Source organism: Phaethon aethereus, assembly GCF_964289735.1.
Source record: "Phaethon aethereus genome assembly, chromosome: 3".
In the NCBI taxonomy this organism is placed as follows: domain Eukaryota; kingdom Metazoa; phylum Chordata; class Aves; order Phaethontiformes; family Phaethontidae; genus Phaethon; species Phaethon aethereus.
The window spans coordinates 95,167,909-95,188,071 of NC_138576.1; the positions used below are offsets into that span (position 1 = coordinate 95,167,909).

The 20,163-nt window shown below is 55.3% G+C and overlaps 1 protein-coding gene across 1 annotated transcript; it reads left to right on the forward strand.

The window, feature by feature from the left end:
- Window positions 1-4,444: 4,444 nt before the first annotated feature.
- TMEM151B (transmembrane protein 151B) lies at window positions 4,445-12,900 on the forward strand (the record flags this gene model as incomplete). The annotated part of the gene is made up of 2 exons (XM_081998157.1): window positions 4,445-4,537; window positions 11,464-12,900. 2 exons carry the CDS (start codon window positions 4,445-4,447, stop codon window positions 12,898-12,900), a joined length of 1,530 nt encoding a protein of 509 aa, XP_081854283.1.
- Window positions 12,901-20,163: the final 7,263 nt, after the last annotated feature.

Below are 20,163 nucleotides of genomic sequence, written 5' to 3' on the forward strand. Positions count from 1 at the left end.
ACAGCTGCTCCTGGCGTACTGAAGGTGGGATCGCAGCCATTCCCCAGGACATTGTCCTCGCCGCCAGCCCTGGCCCGTGGGATGGCCCCTAAGTAATGCAGACAGGCAGGAGAACAGTTCTGCAGTGGGCTTTTAACCCCTTCCCCAGGGGCTCTCCCCCGCCTGCCCTAGTCCGTGGGGAGGGTCGGGTGACAAGGGGATGCTGCCCCAGACCAGGCTGTGTCAGCTCCAACCGCTCAGCGCGGGGAAGGCAAATTGCAGCAGAAACGTATTTTCTGCTTTTAGGCAGGTGACTCCCAGGACCGTAACTGGGGGTAGGCTAAATTCTCTGAGACATTAGTTTCCGTGGCTTATTCCCTTCTGGGGGCAATGGGCCGGAAAACTCAGGAAGATCAAAACATTTGCCAGGGGACAATTTGGCTCAGTTTGCAGGCACTTGGGGCGGTCGCCGCTGCTCTGGAGTTCTATCAAAGAAGATGTCCTGAGGACTGTCAAACAGCATCGGGGCAGCTCCGAATCTGCTTCTCATTTCTAGGGGGGATGTGAGGGAGGGCACTGGGTATCCCGCTGGGCTGCTTCAGAGAAGAAAGCTATTTAACCCGAGCCAGAAACCTCTGTGGAGCCTCACAAATAATTGTGCTGATGAAGAAACAGGCTCTCATGGGGCTGGATGGAAAATAAGCAAACTGCACACAGGCAGCCTGTTGGTAAGGGAAGGATCAAAGAGTTTCCAACTGCAGCAATTCCCATCTGTGAAATACACTCCAGAGCAGGAGCTACAAACACACCTACTTCAAGAGGTGAAGTACTCTGCACGTTTGTGGACTGTTGGCATCTTGCCCATGGAGATGCGGACTCTTGTCTAGTGATGCTGAACAGAAACTGGTTCTCCGTTCACAAATTCGTGACCCCTATGGGTTTCTCTTTCCCGCAATAAAAAAGGGCACACCTGGATCTCCTCCCAGCAGACACGAAGCCTGAGTGTAGCCAAGGAAAACATAACTAACGGCACAGATTCCTTGAAGGCAATAACTGCAGAGGTAAATGGCACCCGCACAGTCAACACCGCCAACAAGCAGTGGCAAAGGGATGTTTCATTGGAGCAAGAGGCACGTTCCTTCACCCACACTCCCCTTGTTGCATTAATAAGGAGTAATTTAGTTGGAGCGACGCATTCTGGAAGGCTCAGGCAGCCAGCATAAAATAGCCTTGAAATTTCTAAATGTAATAAGCATTAGTTTCCGAGCTCAGAAAATCCTGCATCCTAACACGAGGGGATTCTCTGCTATGCATCTCCTTAAAAGACAAAAAGCAGCAGATTGCTAGGAGTCATTGATTGCTTCAAAACAAGACACTTGGCCTATTGGACAAAATAAAGCTAAACTCAATGCTATATATATGTGTGTGTACATGATGCTACAGAAATTTCCTGCAAAATCCAGTTTCATATATTTGGGCTACAAATACTGGCCCAAGGATAGGTATTTATGGTTACCTGGTTTAAAATGCAGCCTACATCAAAATTTTTCCAGAAATTAAATGCAAATTTACTGCACGGGAATAGCTAAAAACATACTTACCCAGGAGATGAAAGGCTGTTTTCTGTAACTACGAGACAGAAGGGTGAGACATTCTCTGGCTTGACACATGATGGAAAATGAATGGAGAATATCACTAATATGACCTAGTGCTTTACATCTGCTTGGAACAGATACGAATGTCTCTGCAGGGTGGCAGATAGAGGGTGCCTGGAGAACAAACCTATTGATATCCCAGTAAAGGCACCACCTCTACTTCAGTTGCCATGTCTTCTTAAAAGCCTCCCTGCTTCTTCCAACCATTTTGTCACATGAGAAGTGCCCCCGTACCAGAAATGTCCCGCTCTCTAACATGGTCTAACAGTACAGCATCCCGAAACCTACAGGAATAACGGGGGGGGATTCTCATACATTAAAGCAAAGATGTTTTTGTCTTTTGTCCTCAAGGGAAAGAGGAGTTGAGTGTTTAGAGCAGTGTGTTATAACTAGGACTCCTGGGTTCTCCCTGTGATGGTGACATGGAACACAATCTTGAACGTTGGCCACTTTGCTTCAGTTTCCAAACTGCATCCTATAGCCTCATTTCTCCCATTCTCTGGGGGTTCCTGTGCTCTTTGTAACACATTATCAGCCATGCCCTCAGGTTCCTACTTGAGGGTCAAAACCTGCCACGTGCCTGTTTTCCACAGAAAATGGCTGAGAACTTGTACAACTTCATTTCAGACAGAGCAAGACACAGGACTTCTTTGTGACACCTCAGCTCAAAAATAGCATAGCTGGTGATGTGCTTTGTAGTGTTGCCTCCAAGACACAGAAAAACATGCTGCCAGGACCACTACCAAAGATGCTTGACACCAAAAAGCCTACTTGTGGCTCACCAGTAGTTACTGAGTCCACTGGTAGAAGATAAATTGCAGGGCTCTGTGTGGGTGGCTCCACACGGGTGGCAGCAGCCTGGTTCCCAAGGGTTAGTCCTAGCAGATAACAAGCCCAAAGTGGGCACACTGAAGGAAACTGCTCCTTGAGTCTGAGAGTGTGCTGTGGAACTCCTTGCCACAGAACGCACACAGCATCTGCAAGTCCAAAGTTAACACGAATTCAAAAGTGAATGGAGAAATTCCCTGGAGAAAAAGCCACTATGGGCTATTAAATGCAAAGACATGAACTCATATCACCTTTTTTTTTCCCCTCCACTCTCTGCTTTGCTCTTTTTTTCCCCATCTCTGAGAGAAAACAAGAGCTATTCCTGGAGGGTGATCACCCTTTTCGTCTAGCTGAGGTCACTTCCACCAGGAGTCCCTACCACTATAAAAAGCAGAAATGCATGTATGTATGCAAATTGTTTGCACCTATGAACGAGCATGCAGTAGCACAGAGTGCTGCTGCAGAAATCCCGGCAGCTCTGGGCTGGTGCCTCTTTGCCTTGCTCTGCCATGGTGCACACGCACACAGGTGAGCTCTCCTTGGAGGCATGGGACCCATGACGTGGGGATGGGTCTGAAGGCCTCGGGAGCCCAAGTCTGCTTAGAGGGTTGGGCAGGGGGTGCCTGAGCGGTAGGCAGAGAAATTCAGAGCAGGCTGCTCCTGCTTGCTGCTGTTCCCATGGAAACAGGGGAAAGGCGAGAGGAAATGCATCCCCAGCCTCTTTTGAAGATGAGCTCCTTCAGCAGCACCCCAGGCTGCCACACCTACTCCCATAGGAAGCAATGGTTGGCAGTCCCCCTCGGATGTGTCTCCTTGAGTGAGGCCACCGGGCCTACGGACTGTTCCTTCCCCATCCCAGGCAACAGAGCAGGCAAGAGCAAACCCCTCATCCCAACCCCAAGGCTGAGCCTCAGAGCTCGGAAAAAGTGAAGCAATTTCCAGCAAATTCTGCAGTTCTTATGCTTTTCCCCAGTTCGGATCTGGGGAAGTACCTGCCGGGACACATGCTTTCCCAAGACTGTCAAGGAAGCTGGGCTCTACCTGCAATATCTGGACCTAGATGAGTCTGAATCCTTCCTGAGCTCTGTGTGTGTGTCCCCTGAGGATGCTACTGTGGGTTTAGACGGAGGGTCTGAAGAGACTTTCCCACTCGTCCCTGCAGCCAAGCAGGTCTATGGGTGAAATACACTGTAGTCAGCTCTGTGATAGCCACCTGAGCATCCCTGGCCCTGGTGGAGATCACAGTAGAGCAGACATTGCCCGACTTAAGGTTTTCCCCTGAGCGTGGGCATAGGTGCTGATGGTCAACCTTACCCCCCCCAGACCAGCCGGGGCTGCCCACAGATGAGAAGAACATAGCTGGAGCTCACACAAAGCGCTCCTGGTCCTCAGAGCTCTCCCACTTCGTCCCGAGGGGAGGAAAACCCACTGCTCGCCTCCCCACCGGGCAGCCCGGCAGGGGCCGAAGCCCTCCCGGCTGCCCCGGCCAGCCTGACGCCCCCTCGGTGGGGCTGAGAGGAGGACCCCTCCCCGGCAGTGACCGGACGGGAGCACCGCTCCCGGTGAGGCTTCCGAGGGGCGGCCGTACCGGGCTCCCTGCCCGCCTGCCCCCGGCGCTTCAAGGTCACCCATCGCCCCGCTCGGGGCGGGCGCGGATCCCGCCGCGCCCCCACCCCGTCCCATCCCGTCCCACCCCATCCCACCCCGTCCCCGTCCCCATCCCGTCCCCCCCGCCTCCGCCGCGGCCCTCCCACCGCGGTTTTGCCCGCCCTCCGCCGCGCCGGGCGCGGGAGCGGCGCTGCGCTGCAGCGGGGCCGGGGGCCGGGGCCCGGCGGGCGGCGAGCGCTGCCGCCGTGCCGCGGCTGGGGGCCATGCCGCCGCCCCGCCGCCCGCCCGGCCACCGGCGAGGCAGCGCCCGGCGGCGGGCGGGATAATGCGGCTGCCCAGCCCGCAGGCACCGCCAGCCGGGCGCCCCCGCCGCCATGTCCCCCCCGGCCTCGGCGGCCGCCGCCAGCGAGGGAGGCAGCAGCACGCCGGTGCCTCCGGAGGAGGAGGCGGAGGGGGCCCGAGAGGAGGTGAGGAGAGCGGCCGCCCCCCCGCCCGGGGCTGCCCCCAACCAACCCTCCCTCCCCGCCCGCTTTGCATGGCGCGCTCGCTGACCGCCCCGCCGCGGGCCGGGATTTGCCCGCACAGGTACGGAGCCCCGCGCCGGGAGCCCCTCTCCCCTCCTCCGGCCCCGGGGCTGCGGCGAGGGCCGGCGGCGGCGGCGGGGGACGGGACGGGGCGAGGTGTCCCCGCCGGCGGCGAGCTGCCTGCCTCTGTCGCTCGGCCGTCGCCTGGGGCTCGTCGCCGTGCCCCCGGGGCTGGGAGGGGCGCGGCAGCCAGCGCCGCCCGGAGACGGGGCCAGGGCCGGGGCTGGCGGGGGTGCAGGAGGAAGGGAGAATATCACGAAAGAGAAGCGAGGGGCCCTGCCTTGGGCTTACTGCAGCGGGAAGAGGTTGTTATGCCTGGGAGGAATGGATACGGAGACTCCCCCCACACCCCGTCCTGCGCTCTGGCCTGGGGGACCGGGAGGCAGCACAGCTGCCCGGGTCACTGCGAGGGAGGACGCGGTGGGCAGCAGGGGACAGGGCTTGGGGATGTGCTGAATTCTGGGGTTGTCGCTGAGGGTGGCTGTCAGCTGGATGTAGGCTGGGGAGACCAGGAGGTGCAGGCTCGGGCAGGCCAGGTACCAGCACTGCCTTGCCCCCAGGTATGCTGCAATCCCCCCCACAGCTCATGACTTCTCTAGTGTCCAGGCAGCAGATGCCAAAAAGGGTCAGGAGCAGGGTGCTCCCTGCATAGGGAGCAGCACAGGGAGGCAGGTGTGCGAGCCCCTTTGTCTGCCCCCACAGATCCCGCTTGCAGCTTGGGCTTCCCAAAAGGAGAGAAAGCAATCGCACTGACTAGCAAGACCCACTTTATGCTGTGGGGCTGCTGGCCCGTGGAGGGCAGCTAGGCAGCGTAGGAAGGACAGCGTTCTCCTGATGTGGTGGATTGTCCTCACCGGTGAGGCCACAGCTCAAAGGGCAGCTTAGGGGGTTGCTCAGAAGCTGGTGCATCACTCGTCCTCTGCTGCTGAGTAGCTGCGGTTAGCAAGTGCTGCATAATCCTGGTATTTTCTGCCTCCTTGGTTTAGGAAGTACATGCATGCCTGTGCATGGTTATTCTATATATGCAGACTTGTATTTAGATACAAATAATTGCAGGAGAGGAATGCTGGAGTTCAAGGACTGGGAAGCTGTACAAATACCGTATACTCTGCTCTGCGGCTGTTTCTCTGTTCCTGCTTCCATTCAGCAGCCCTTGGTGCCATGAGCCCAGGCTCTCCAAACAGATCCTGACCAGTGAAGCTGAACCGTGAGGTGCCTTTTTAGGGTGAGGACATGCTTGTGCCACACTGGGACGTGGTCTTTTGCCCCCAGTGCCCTGGCCATGATGGTGCTGCGTTGAAGAGAGCACAAGTAGCTTTTGAATGGTGCCGGAGCTAGAGCTGGCTTGGATGAAAGAAGCGTAGCAGGGGCAGTGCTCGGGTGAGTTTCCCTCGCCTACAGTGTCCCCTGCCTCACGGGGATTACGAGAAGAGTGTCCGGGCTTTGATAGCTCCGCAGTGGCTAGGATGTCAGTATTAATCTTACCCCGTGGGAGCAGGCAGAAGGGCTGCAGTCCATGACCTGCACTTGTTTAGGCTAAGGGCATGCTTCCCGCGGCCAGAAGCTATCACAGACTTCCATGAAGCAGCTGGTGGAGGAGAGGGAAGCTGCAGCCTCTCCTGACAGTGCCATGCTTGCTGGTGTCTCATCTGATGCAATGAGCAGAGACCTTAGTGGGGAGCTTGGATTCATGAACAATCCTCTTGGCTTCAGAAATATCGGGAGGGGAGGGTATTCCTGCTCCCCTATAGTGCCTTTGTAAGGCAGTACTGGCAGTGTGATTCCCTCATTTCCATTAGGACCAACTGCTGCTACAAGCATTACTGAGCATCCCAGGAGTGCAGCTGAATCCCACCTGTAAGGGTCCACTGACCAGGGCTGGAAGGGAGCCAGAGGAGATGCCTGAGGACTGGAAAAATGGGAAATCTCTCATGTTTGAAGGTGCCTCGTCTTGACATGTTTTGGGTCACTGTACCTCGGACTTCAGGTGATGCTCAGCTTGTCCCAGCAAGGGACATAACAGGAGCTACTGGCCAGAGCTGGCTGTAAGTGGGATCCAATGGAGGGAAACAGTCCTTCTCCAAGTTGCTGTGTAAAATGGAGACCTTGGTACCGTTGCAGAAGCTGACTGCTGGCAGGGTTCCCTGGCTCCTAGATGCTCAGCCTTCCCCTTTCCTCTGCAGTTGGCAATGCTGCCAGCCTGGGGCTGAGCCAGCTCTTTCTTCTAGGCGGGTAGTTCCTGACTCTGGGCAGTAGGCATGTGGGATGTGATGTGGGGATTTGCTGGGACCATCCTGACCAGGAGTCGCTGATGTCTGTCCAGGGTCTTGGAAGATGGTGGCAGTTCCTAGAAATGGCTGGATACTCCCCACATGCCTTGTTCTGGGGATCTGAGGTCGAAAAGGACAGGGCTTATTAAATTGTTGCATGATGTCAGCAAATCAGCAGGGCAGAGCCATGGAAACTGGTGCTCAGGAGTCCCACCAGAGTCCCTGCAAGCTGCTGCCACAGCCTGGCACTGAGGAGCTACCTGGGCCTTCAGGCTCCTGCTTTGGATTAATTTTTGCAGCCCTGCAGAGGGCTGTCTCTAGGGCATCTAACCCTGTGAACCCTGGCGCATGTTCTGAAGTGAGGGCTTAGCATTCTGGGGGTAAGTTGGAGATTTCAGGCTGGTCTCTGCAGGGAGAAAAGCGGGTGAGAGGTGCAGGAGGTGAGGACAGGAGAACACTTGTTAAATGGAGGGATGGTAGATGGGGCCAGGGCCTGGGCTGTTTCAGAGAGGAGCTTTGTAGAGCTTGAAGGATTTCTGGAGTTGTTTAGTGTTCAAAGTTGCACAGTCAAGGCTGTAGGGGCAATGAAGGTATTTTGGCCCATGTGCTTGGCCACTGGGGCTCTGCGCAAGTTTATCCCCTCGAGGCTTTCTTGAGAAGAGGATTCCCCAGATCTCCAAGGAATGCAAGAAGTGATGGGGTACTCTCTTCTACTGCCTCTGCCCTGTGTGTTGCAGGCATCTCCACTTGCTTAACGGCTGCTCATAAGTCATCTGCTCCATCCCTTCCTGTCCATCCCAGAGCAGCAACTGTAGGTGTGGGGCTCCATCTCACTTTGCCTCGAGGGCAATGTCAGAGGCAAACACTATGTATGAGGGAGGGGAGGCTGTAGCAACACTCTACCCCTTGCCCTTCCCAATGTGCATTACAGTTAGCACCCAGGGGCCTGGTAAGGGTTGTCCCATGTGTTCTACATAGTGAACTGACGCAGAAAGTGTTGACTGGGGTCCCACAAAGGGGTTGGCGGAGCCATGGCTGGACCAGTTCTGCTCTCTAGCACTGCAGAGATGTTCAGGTGCACCTGCAATAGCAGATTTGGTCACCACTCTCCAGTGCTCTCTAGTGCTGAGCAATGGAGGAGGCTCCCAGTGATGGAGGGAAACCCTGTTTGCAGTGAAGTAGGGCAAGCCTTTCGCCTTGTTCCATCAGACTGCAGCAGGCAGATGATGATGACATTTATATTAGAGCCTGCTTGTCCTCCCAGTGACACCGTTCTGGGACAGAAAGGATTTCCCTTTCCCCAGCTTTCTCATCTGCCTGTTTGCTGCTCTGGACTTCTCCAAGGCTGGTTAAGAGCTTGAGGAGGCAACCTTATTCAGCTGCTTCTGTGGGGGGAAGCCACTGAGCTGGTTGTTTGCTCCTGTGAGCCCTTGCAGCCCAGGAGAGGAGCAGGGATGCTGCAGTTCCTACTGGGATTAGACTCTGCAGCTGGCTCCTCCTCCGTCTCTGCTGTGGTTGTATCCCCTGTCGTTGACACTTGATCAGCTTTCGGAAACCCCACCAGCACGGCCGATGTGTCTGTGTTTTACCTCAAAAGCCTAAGACAAAACTGGGTTGTAAACAGTTTACAGCAGGGGTTAGCGTGACCCTGTAAAAGCGCTGCAGTATCTAAATGCTGTGTAGTCCTAGGAGGAGACTAATGCGTGGACTAGAGCCCTGCTAACACAGTGCCTGGAACCAAGCCTGGGCTGCATCGCACTCCCTGCCGCCCTGCCCCGGGTGGGTAACCGCAGGGGGCTTGCCTGCATCTCCGCAGGGCAACAGCCAGCATCGCCCTTCTCCCGAGCAGAACAACACAGGCAGTACGGGATGTGAGGGGCCGCGCAGCAACTGGGAGGTGGAATTTGCTTTTCCGAGACGGACCTGTCCAAAGACCTGCCTCTCTGGTGCCCCTTCCCCAGCTTGTCAAATGAGTGAGCTGGATGCTTTGTTTTATTCCTTGCGCTCCGTTTGCAGATATCCCCCCCCCGCCCCAGACAAGGCACTGTTTCTGTGCAAGCCCTCTCACCCCACAGACACCCCAGGGTTAGCGTGTGCCTTGCATTTCCTGCTCAGAGCCTCCGTGCTCCTCCTTCGGCTGAGCAGCCCCCTTAGAGCCTCACAGCCAGGGCTGCTGCTGCCGGGGAGGGTTCACACCGCAGAAGGCAGCTGTGGGAGAGGAAACCGTCAGCCGCCTGGGCAGTGGCACGGCAGTCCAGTGCGGGAGAGCCGTGCTGCAGCCGAGCCGAAGCAGAGGGATCTGGGCAGGCTCTTGTCACCGCAGCGCGGACCTGAGCAGGGAGGGCACAGCTCAGGCGACTCTGCCTGTTGGGTGCCCCTCCCTTCTTCTCCTCGCTCCCTTGTCTCTTACCCGGGGTTCCCTTCTTGCCTTGTGACCGTGAGGCTGCCGCAGTGGAGGGTCACACTGGGAAGACTGGGGCGCAGGTCTGTCCGTGCCGGAGCTGCTGAGCAGAGCTGCCCCGCACCCCTCGCTGTTGCCTGCAGACCTGCCTTCCCGGGGCTCTGTGTCTCAGCTAGTTGCCCCAAAGAAGGGGGCTCAGCGCTTACTGGTGCTCAGGACCCCCAATGGGACGTGCCATCGTTCCCCTCGCCACCCCTCTGGCTGTGCCGCCTCTCCGGTCGTGGCAGGCTGGCTGCTGGGCGGGTGGGAAGGGAAGCTCCCTGCCTCCGGGAGAGAAACCTCCACTGGAGCTCTGGCCTGGATCCAGCCCTGCTAATCGCAGTGGCAGAAGTCCCACTGGCATGGGGTGGACCAGGCTTTGACAAGGTGTAGGGAGGAAAGATTAGCATGTGGGACTCTAGGGGACCAAGCCTGAGAGGGCTTCAGGGAGAGCAAGGGGGATTTCTTAGAGAAAAGAAGAGATCCAGATCTGTCCCTAGACCTGCCAGTGACATCATGACCTCTGGTTCTTGCTTTAATTTCCCTTTTCATGCAAGAGTGAAAGTGATCACCTGCTTTCTAGCAGCGTGAGCCCATTAAGCTCTTTGGGATCCCTGGATGAAAGACCTCTCCGTCCCAGTGCGCTCAGGAATGGAGGAGGGATGGGGCCAGGCTTGGACTTCACTGCCCTGAGTGGTGTCATTACAGCTGGTGTTAGCCCCTACAACGGCGGAGGTGAGCACAGGAGCCGTTCTGCGTGCACAGCTGGGGAAGGGAAGCAAAGCCGAAAGCCTCTTAGTGAGTTTAGTGGCATCAGCACAAGGCTGGGGCTCTTGCCCCCCTCTCTCAGGTCACACCTTTGGAGATTGCTGGGTTGGATGGTATTTGTGCTGGATGAAGTGTTTTGTCTAAGAAAGCAAATAGCCTCTTTGCATGTCTTTCACACCTCTGGGTGTGATACTGTCAGGTCTCACTGACCAAGCTGGATCAATACTTGAGACTTCAGGGTGTTGCAGAGGCTGACAGAGATTTCCTTAAGTGGGTTTTTTTCCCAGGTCTTTGTAGAACCCTGCACGATTCCTATGGTGAAGGCACTGGTACAATCTCTTTTTTAAGAGATTATTCAGTCCTATTGCTGAAGTCCTGCCCTTTCCTCACCATGAAAGACCTGAGAGCAGTTTTTCCAGGAGAAGTGTGGGCTGTGACACCCAAATCCCAGTGCAAGCAGACATTTGCTGGCAGCCATGACCGGCCGCTCACCCTCCCTGCTGCTGCTGCAGAGCAGTGGGGTTCTCGTCTCTTCCAGCCTGAACACCTTTTCGGACATTATTCCATATTCACGTTCTCTCCCACCAGACGTGGCTGCGTTTCAGTTGTGGAAAAGTACCTTCCCGTTTGTGCGCTTTATAAAGCACTTGAGAAGCACTTCAGAGCCCCTTGGGCTGCGAAGCGTGGTGGGAATCGCCATTACCAAACAGAGGCCTTTCCAGCTGCAGAAGGTCCGTTTCTCCGCCGTTACAGGCACCCCAGGCTGCTTGTGCTGCTCTGGTAGGAGACGCCTGGATATTGCTGTCGGTCGTTACTGGGAAAGGGGGAGAGACTCATGTGCGAGCGGTGAGAGGTGTAGTGGGATGAGCTGTGATGAGGTGTTCAGGTGGGACGAACTAGGTTAGAGCTGCTGGCGCTGGTGGGATGGGTGCAGAAGCCGAGGTATGTGGGGGAGATCCTCCAGCCTCCATCTTCCTGTGCTTCAGTACCCCTCCCCCGGACGTGGCAGTGGTGGGGGTTACTCCCCATTGAACTCGGGGTGCAGGCCAGCAGAGTTGCCCTCTGCTCCTCTCCTCCATGTCCGGCTGGGCTCTGGCCATCTCCCGAGGAGAGGCAGAGTCCCACACTGCGGGACTGTCATCCTGGGGGAGATCCTGGCCCCTGGCCTGCCCGCTGAGGCTAGGAGCCCTATGGCATCTGCCCTTCTGTCCCCGTTCACAGAGCTCCAGGTGCCACCGTGGCACCCTGCTGCCTGCTCCCCTTCCCCTGCCGCTGCAGCCTACTGACTCCTCTCTTGTTTTCTCTCCCCTTCTCCTGGTCGCCCGGAGCAGCAGCGGCCAGTGAAGCAGTCTCTCAGCAAGTCCCTGTGCCGCGAGTCCCACTGGAAATGCCTGCTGCTGTCCCTCCTCATGTACGGCTGCATGGGAGCCATGACCTGGTGCCATGTCACCAAGGTGACGCGACTGACCTTTGACAGCGCTTACAAGGGCAAGTCCATGATGTACCATGACAGCCCCTGTTCCAACGGCTACGTCTACATCCCCTTGGCCTTCCTGGTGATGCTCTATGTGGTGTACCTGGTGGAGTGCTGGCACTGCTACACCCGCAACGAGCTGCAGTACAAAGTAGATGTGGAGAGCGTGCATGAGCGCGTACAGAGGATGCAGCAGGCTACCCCCTGCATCTGGTGGAAGGCCATCAGCTACCACTACGTCCGCAGGACCCGGCAGGTTACCCGCTACCGCAATGGGGATGCCTACACCACCACCCAAGTGTATCATGAGCGGGTCAACACCCATGTGGCAGAGGCCGAGTTTGATTATTCCAATTGTGGAGTTAAGGACATCTCCAAGGACCTCATTGACTTGGAGAGCTACCCGGCCACGCGGCTCCGCTTCACCAAATGTTTCAGCTTTGCCAACGTGGAGTCGGAGAACTCCTACCTGACCCAGCGGGCCCGCTTCTTCACAGAGAACGAGGGCCTAGATGACTACATGGAGGCCAGGGAGGGGATGCACCTCAAAAACGTGGACTTCAAGGAATACATGGTGGCCTTTTCTGACCCAGACAACCTGCCTTGGTACGTATCCCACTATGTCTTCTGGGTGGCGGCTCTGCTGACCCTATCCTGGCCCCTGCGGGTGCTAAATGAGTACCGCACCTCCTACGTCCATTACCACGTGGAGAAACTCTTTGGGTTCGACTACGTGGCGGTGACGCCGGCCGAGGAACGCTCCTTCTGCCGGAGGATGCCCCGCGTCAACACGGTGGACAGCACTGAGCTGGAGTGGCACATCCGATCCAACCAGCAGCTGGTGCCCAGCTACTCGGAAGCCGTCCTGATGGACTTGGTGGGACTCTCTGGCTGCACCAGCTATTCTGCTTGCCGATATGGGGGCTACCGGCAGAACTGTGAGCGGTGCCACAGGACTATAAGTAGCTCCTCCATCTTCTCCCGCAGCGCCCTGAGCATCTGCAATGGCAGCCCCAGGATCCCCTTCAGCAGCAGCCGCTTCTCCCTGGGCCGCCTCTATGGCTCGCGACGCAGCTGCCTCTGGCAGAGCCGGAGCGGGAGCCTGAATGAGCAGAGCTGTCCCACTGAGCAGACACGCCTCTCCAGCCAGGTGACTGTGGAGGAGGAAGACCCCCCTCCTTACCAGGATGCCCTCTACTTCCCCATCCTCATCGTGCACCGCAATGAAGGCTGCCTGAACCATGACCACCGTCACCTCCACCGCAATGGGTCCTGCGTGGAGACCTCACTGTGAAAGCAGAGGGCGGTGAGATCTCGTTGTCCATTGCCTGGCCTGAGCCAGCGCAGGATTTGGGGAGAGGAGTGCAGGGGAGGGAGATTGCCCAGGAGGACATCAGGATGGAGCAGATACGGCATCTCGCTCCGGCAGCCGGCGAAAAGTCCCCCGCGCCGTGGCTCTGACCTCCAGGAGGGGTGAGTGCTGATGCTCCCCCTGACATGGCACAGAACTCTAGACCGATCACCACATGCAAAAAAACCCCAAACCCAACCAAAAGAACCCCAAAACCGTAATTCATGGCATCAAGATCCAAAGGGGGGAATAAAAAGACAGGCCTGATGCAGGGAGGGGGATGTTTTGGCTCCCCGCCCTGGCTCCAGGCTGGCTTGTGCTTCGAGGAACCAGCAGCCACCAGAATGCACCCTGCTGCACCTCTGCCCACCCCACTGCCCATGCTGGAGCGAGACCCCTCACGGGGCGGAGGGGAACGGGCCTTTTGGGACCAGGATGTAACTGCCTGTGCCTAAAGGTCTGAGGCATCCAGGCACGTGGAGCTGAGCGACAGGTTAGAGCAAAGGCTGAAAGCCATGAATCCAGCTCTTCCCCTTCCCCCCTGGCCGTTCCCCACACTCCCCACTTTTTTTTTTAGACCATGCTTCGACTGTTACTCTGTTCTCACTGCTGGGAATGGCACCGCCTCCAGAGGATCCCAGGCTCGGCACGCCAGCTCTGAGAGTCGGCATCCCCTAGGTAAAGGGCTTTTCGGTTTGGGATTACAGCAGGCAGGCAGCACCGGGGAAGGGATGAATGTGCAAACCCAGACGGAGTGGAGATCTGCAGCGCTGCCGATCAGATGCTGGAGGAGGGCTCAGCTGGAAAGAGAAAATGGGAGGCCCCCGGTGAGCTGGGGAAGGGGGAGAGGATGGCACTGGGACAGGCATCGTGGTAATAGGCGGCACATCAAGTGGCTGGGGTCCCTTCCTGGCTTTGAAGTGTGTCCTAATCGGTTCAGACAAGCATCGAGGAAGGCTCTGGTAGGTTCAGCTGCAGTCCACCTATTGACAATAGACCAGCAGGTTGGTGCATGTCTGCAGGAGTGAATTCTGCATGAGGTCAAGCTGGGCTCTGGTTGCAGACTCTGAGCTGCAGGCTCCCGGCAGCCTGGTTTTGGCAGAGAGCTCTGAGGGTCTGGGAGGGAGGAATGCAAAAGCATGCTGGAGCGTGGTGAACCTGGGCTGGAGAAGTAAGGAGCAAAGGGATTCCCCTTCTGTGGGGCCCCACCGTGGGTGCAGGACCCACAGCTGGGAGGCAGGGAGGCATCTGCCGTGAGGGATGCTCTGCAGAACAGAGGCTGGGGATACGTTAGAGGGGAACCTGCTTAAAACCAAGTGGTTTGCACTACCAGGGTTTTTGCAGAGAGGTGTCAGGCTGTGAAAAGTGAGGTGGCTTCTGTGTAGCCTGTTAGCCTCTGGGTTCCTCTGCCTTGCTCTTGTCCGGGCAGGCTGGCCCACCCTGAGCTCTGTGCTGCCCCTTCTGTCCTGCTGGAAAGGATGTCGGTGATGTTAAGCAAGGAGCCTTCATGTCACTGAAGCTGCATCAGTGGCTGCAGCATGCAGGCACCCAGCTTTTCCTTCTTCGTCAACACATCCCCAGATCTCTCGTGTCCCTGTTCTCAGAAAAGCTCTCTCCTTTGCAGTCAGCTTTTCGGGGGAGTGCATGCCAAATCAGCCAGCCATTTCTCCAGATGGCACTGCTCCTCAGCCTTACCATGCTTCCCTCATCCACTGGGGCCAGCAACGGCTGAGAACAGCAGGTCTTGGGTGACAAGAGCAAGTCCATTAGCACCTAGGCGTTCAAGCTTGGTGCCTGCCTCTGCATCCATTGTAGAAGGGCAAGTTATAAAAGAAAAAGAGTAAGGCATTTTATTTAGTTTAGCTGGTCTTCCTCCTGCCAACTTATTAATGAAAGAGCTGTTTCTCTAGTCATGCTGCTGTACTGCTTCCTCCCAGGTCTTGGGGAGGTTGCAAAAGCACCCTTCCACTTCATCAGTCCTCTTTTGAAAATCACCTCTTGCTGGCAAGCCTGGAGTGGTCAGCACGTGTGGGAATTGTAAGGCTCTGCTTGGCTTTGCCCCCAGCATGGTCTGTTCTTCTGCTTTTTGTGCCTTCCATGTCCTGGTCAGTGTCTCTTGCCCTTGTCCTCCTGGATCTCAAGTGCTAGACTCCAAACAATGGCGGTTTGAACAGAAAAGCCCTTAAAATCCCACTCCATTATGATTCTGTCTTGTAATCTGCCCTAACTATGACTTCCAGACCTAGATGTTGGCTTAAGTAAGAGGGTCCCTCTGAGAACAGGGAAGCATAAGGTCTCTGGTGTGACCACATCCTTCTCTGCATTTTGTTCACGTCATTATTGGCACGGATTCAGGCTGGGTGAAAGCGGCTACGGCCCCCTTGGCTGCCCTGGGATTTTCTTGCTTAGTGATGACGTTTGGCTTGCTGTGCACTTGTGCTTCTCTCTCCAAGGGCCTAATGTGAGTCAAGGCCAATGCTGAGGGTCCTTGTGGCTCTGTGGAGATAATGGTGTGTGCTTGTATGTCCTGGTGAATCAGGAGATCTTCAGTCAGTGGAGCTGCAATGGGTCATTAGTGAGGAAAGTGGTCCGTTTGTCCTTCCCAATATGTTCTCTTTGAAATCTCCTACACATTGCTTAAATTAGGCTACGATGGCTTGTCTTTCTCACTCCAGCCTCCAAAGTGCCTTGGACAGATGGATTTATCAAAGGTTTGGCAGGCCTTTTAGTTCCCTGGGGCAAAGACAGTCCTTGGAATAGGGACAACTTAGTACCGTCTCTGTGCTCCCGTCCTTTAGCACCTGCAGCAGAGTTCTACTTCCAGGCACCTTGTCCCTAGCTCTTTTAGTCCTCTTCATGTGATTGCCTCAATTCGTTCCTCTGGCCCCATTTTCATTCACAAAATCTTATTCTGGAGTTGTTCTATCGAGGTGGATATACGTGTCTTTGAGGCATGGCTGCTGCTCTGGCCTGCAGGATCCATGCAGAGTCTTCCTGCTGCTGAACACCTTCCCCATGCACATAGTACCAGCCATAGCCAAGTCCCAGTCTTGGTCCCAGTCTTAGTCCCAGTGCCATGGTCTGTGGCCATGCCAGACCCACAGCACCCTGAGGAGAAGTGGGACCTCTTTCACCAGTGGGTGCATGCCAGGTTTTCTTGCAGATCTCTTCCTCATATTCTTAGCCCTCCCTGCACCGGGTGGAGCTGAAGGAGCCTGGTCCAGCCTACTCCATTCTTGCTAGGCTGGAGACCTTTCTGCCCTGTCTTAAGCTCAGGAAAGGGGGATGGCATGCTTGGGCATGGGAGGGGAGCAGGACTGGGCAGGAGGGACAGGAGCTGCCTGGTGGCTTGGCAGAGAAGTGGTAGAGGTGAAGAGGACAGACTGAAACTGGGGTTCTGCTCCCTCTCCTTCTCCCTGCCTGCGATGTCTATACAGGGCAGCACATCTAGCCAGGCAGGGAAGTTCGTGACAGCCAGCTGGGCTCTCCCTTCCCACCCTCAGCATGGGACGTAGCCAGCAGAAGGGATGTGCGTGTATAGGTTTTCTCTTAAGCGTTGGTGAAGGACCCTAGTGCCCTGGGCAAAGGGCGGCTGATTTAATTCTCTTCGCAGCTCAGGTTATCAGCACAGACATCCCAAGACGGTCTGTCCCTGTTCTGGCGTGCAGCCTCTGCGTGGTGGAGTGGTCCCATCTCCCCCGGCACACAGACATCCACCCGCCACGGCTCCCGTCTGAGCAGCAGGCAGGCGCCTGCCCTTCCTGCAGCCTTGTGTCTGCTCTCTGCCATGTCTGTGTTGGTGATAACGATTCCTTTGGCAGCTCGGTCGATGGCCCAGTCTGCTCCTCTCATGATAGCCTGCTCCCTTATATCTAACCTGAATTGTCCCTGCTGTATCTTAATCCCATTACTTCTCCTCCATTGACTGGTGGTTTAATTGTCTCTGCTCCTTTTCCCCACGGCCTTCCTGACACAAGCAGGCGTTATCTGGTCTCTGCAGCCTTCCCTTCACCAATCCCAGTGTCTTCTCTTTCCCAGGATCTTACTGAGCAAACGCTGGCTTGCATGATGGTGCAGAAGTTTTCCCCATGTCGCGAGTCTATCCTTCCTGCCCTCAGCCTGGCCTGGGCGAGAGGAGAGGGCCACAGGCGCAAGCAGTGCCTCGGTCTGTCAGGCTGGCTGCGTCCTCATCTCTGGTGCAGAAGATCTCTTCAAAGTGAGCGAAGTACACAGAGCTGCTGGCCCCTAACACAAGGAAAGCAGGACAGCCTGCATCACCCCTTGGGAAGGCGAAAGCTGGGTGCTTGTCAGCACGAGGGGGCAATAACGAGAGGATCTCCGCAGTCAGGCGGCTTTGTTTTTTTCCATACGTCATTCACCCATTGCAGTTTTCCATGACTCTCGAGTCAGGCTCAGCATTGCACTCGTCAGCAGGCTTTCCTCTCATGCCGGGACGAGTGAAGCGGGAACACTGCCAGCTTCTCTTCCTGGTGCTTCATGGCATTAATACGTCTCTAGAAGAGAGCTAGTCCTCACTGCTGCAAGGCTGGACAATAAGTTTGGGCTATTCGGTGTTTCCCATTGCTGACAGTATGCTTGCCGGGTACTTAAAAGCTCTCCAGCTTACTGAACGAGAAAAAGAGAGAGAAAGAGCATATGAGAAGCTCTGGATTAGCTGATCTTCAAGACACATCACCACCCGTTTATCCATCTTTCAGCACACACTGGAAGCTTCCCAAATAGTGCCCAGCTCTGTGTTCATGCAGAACCAGGCGGTGGCACCAGCCAGCCTGGGGGTACTTCTTGAGCCCACTGCATGTCATGCAGACCACACCAAGGAGGGAGGCTGCAGAGAGGGCTTTTGGGTTGAGCAAGTGTAGTGGTGTTTGTTGGGACAAGGAGAGGGAATCTCATCTTGTGGTCAACGCCAAGCCTTCCAGAGTCACACACGAGGCAAATGCTCAGGATTAGTGCTGGGGAAGCTGCTGTTTTTCTGATTTCAAACAAGCACACCCCCATAAAACGCACATGTTAGAGACCCAGCCTGTCCCTGCCCTCTTTGTTGTCTCTCCATTCATGCTCAAGAGGGTGCAGAGCTGTTTAGTAACTCTGATGGATGCCCATGGAGAGGGGACTGAAGGAAGAGGTTTATTAAGTGGAAGTTTAAGAAAGTTAGGTAGCCTGTGATGCCAGTAAATCATTGCTCATTAGCCTGTGGGAAGAATAATACCTTTTAAGCTCTCCCTGCAGCCTTTCCAACCATGGCTTCAGTACTGCTGATATCACTAGGGTGCTGCCTTACTTTTAGCAGGGTACGACCTTGCTACAACATGCTCCTACTCTGCTGCAGTAGCTGTAGGGCATGGGTCCGAAATACTACCAACACCACCAAGAAGTTGTGTTACCAAAGAGCTACAAGTCTCAATTTGTGATATGTGCTTCTAATTATGTTTCATTCATATTCAGTGGTTAGAACCTGAATGTGGTCTGGATCATCAGATATCATATCTCAGAAATGGGACCTGGTTTAAGTGTTAGCTCTAGTTGGTAATACTGCCTCCCGCAAAGCACGTGGGCCTAGAGTCTCCACGGAGCAAGGTATGCGCAGACACCAAAGGCTGGTTCATAGGACCCGGGAGCCCAGTGGGGACTTGGGGCTAAGCCTGCCTAGGGCTCTTTTCCCTGTGGGCATTCTGGAAAAAGGGGAGAGGGGCTTAGTCACATTTCACGTAGAAATTAATGGGCTATGTTCACTCCTAGTGTAATTTTATTGAAGCCAGTGGTACTATACCAGTGTGAGCTTGGCTTAGCAACTCCTCAGAGTGGTCTGTCCTTGACTCCAGGCAAATTGATCTGTCACAGTGTTGCTTTGATGTATAGAGTTTGTGTTGGGACTTGGCCAAACGTGAATGAATGTTGAACATCTACTGTCTGTGCAAGCAGCGGGTTGAATTGTTCTGCTCTACTGCTTCCATCACAGCTGCTCCGCCAAGGGGAATGTTATGCCCGTGGATGTGATCTCGTCAACTCCCTCAAAAGCAAGCTAACAAGCAAATTGACCTCCACCACACTGGGAGAGGAGCCTTCTCCCACAGAACCATAGCCTTTCTCCACACGAGGTAAAAGAGGTCCCAAGGACTGAACTGAACCTGCAAGACCCATGGCCTCCCCTTCCTCCTTCCCTTCTCACTTCGTCTGTCTGTCTTGGGGGAGGGACAGTTTCTTTGTGGAGTTCAGCAAGCCTCTCTTCCTGCAGCTCATAACCAGGCTCTACTAACAGGTACATCATCCACCTATGCAACACTTCCAGAAGCTGCCGAGTTTTCAGGAGCCCATTACAATGTGTGGCATGGCCGTCCAGTGCTGAGAGTAAGCACAGCGGCTGCTGGAAAGCTAAGTGGGTTTTATTCCTCCCCTCCTACCGAGGAAGACTGTTTTTGTTGGGGCTTTTTGTTTGTTCATTTGGTTTTTGTAAAATTCATTTGGGGAAATGAAGCTTGTGAGAAATTGGTGCCCATCCTGAACCCTCTCCAGTCCTTCGAACTTCGGGAATGGGTGGATCACGTACTGTGATTATAATTTAGCGGACTTTGTAGAGCAAAGTAACTTCACACACAGACACACGAGGTTCTTTTCACCCTCCATCAGCACAAGCTGCTTCTGCAATCTTAGCTACTCACGTTAGTGAAAGAAAAAGCCTAGCTAGAATGTGGTGAGATGACTTAGTATTTTGTATCAGTCCCATGGTCCCAATGTCCATTAGCAGCACCGTCAGCTGCCGTGCCATGAATTCGGACTTTGGATGGCAGCCCACAAACTAGTCAGGGTGAAAAGGTTTGGAAAAACCCAAGCCCAAGTCTACAGGCGTCTCCAGAAGCGGATGCAGAGAGGGGATCACCCGAAGGCAGACGTCGCCTGCTGCTCGGCCCAGCCAGAAGCTGGTGAGCTCTGTTAGGTGTGCCCTGCCAGGGAGAGCCTGGCCCCCGGGGCCGAGAGTGGGGAAGGAAAGTAACGGAGAGTCTGACGAAGCAGCGTGCCCAGCACCGTTCAGCTGCCTGGGAATAAAGCGGTGACAACTAGACCCCAAAATAACTGGATTTCACTTTGGCTTTTCAAACTGAAACGGCTTTTTCAAGCTCAAATGAGACTAAAAGCCCGTAACAGTTGTGAGGAGTGTTTCGGGTTGCTGTTCCTTGCTTAAAAAAA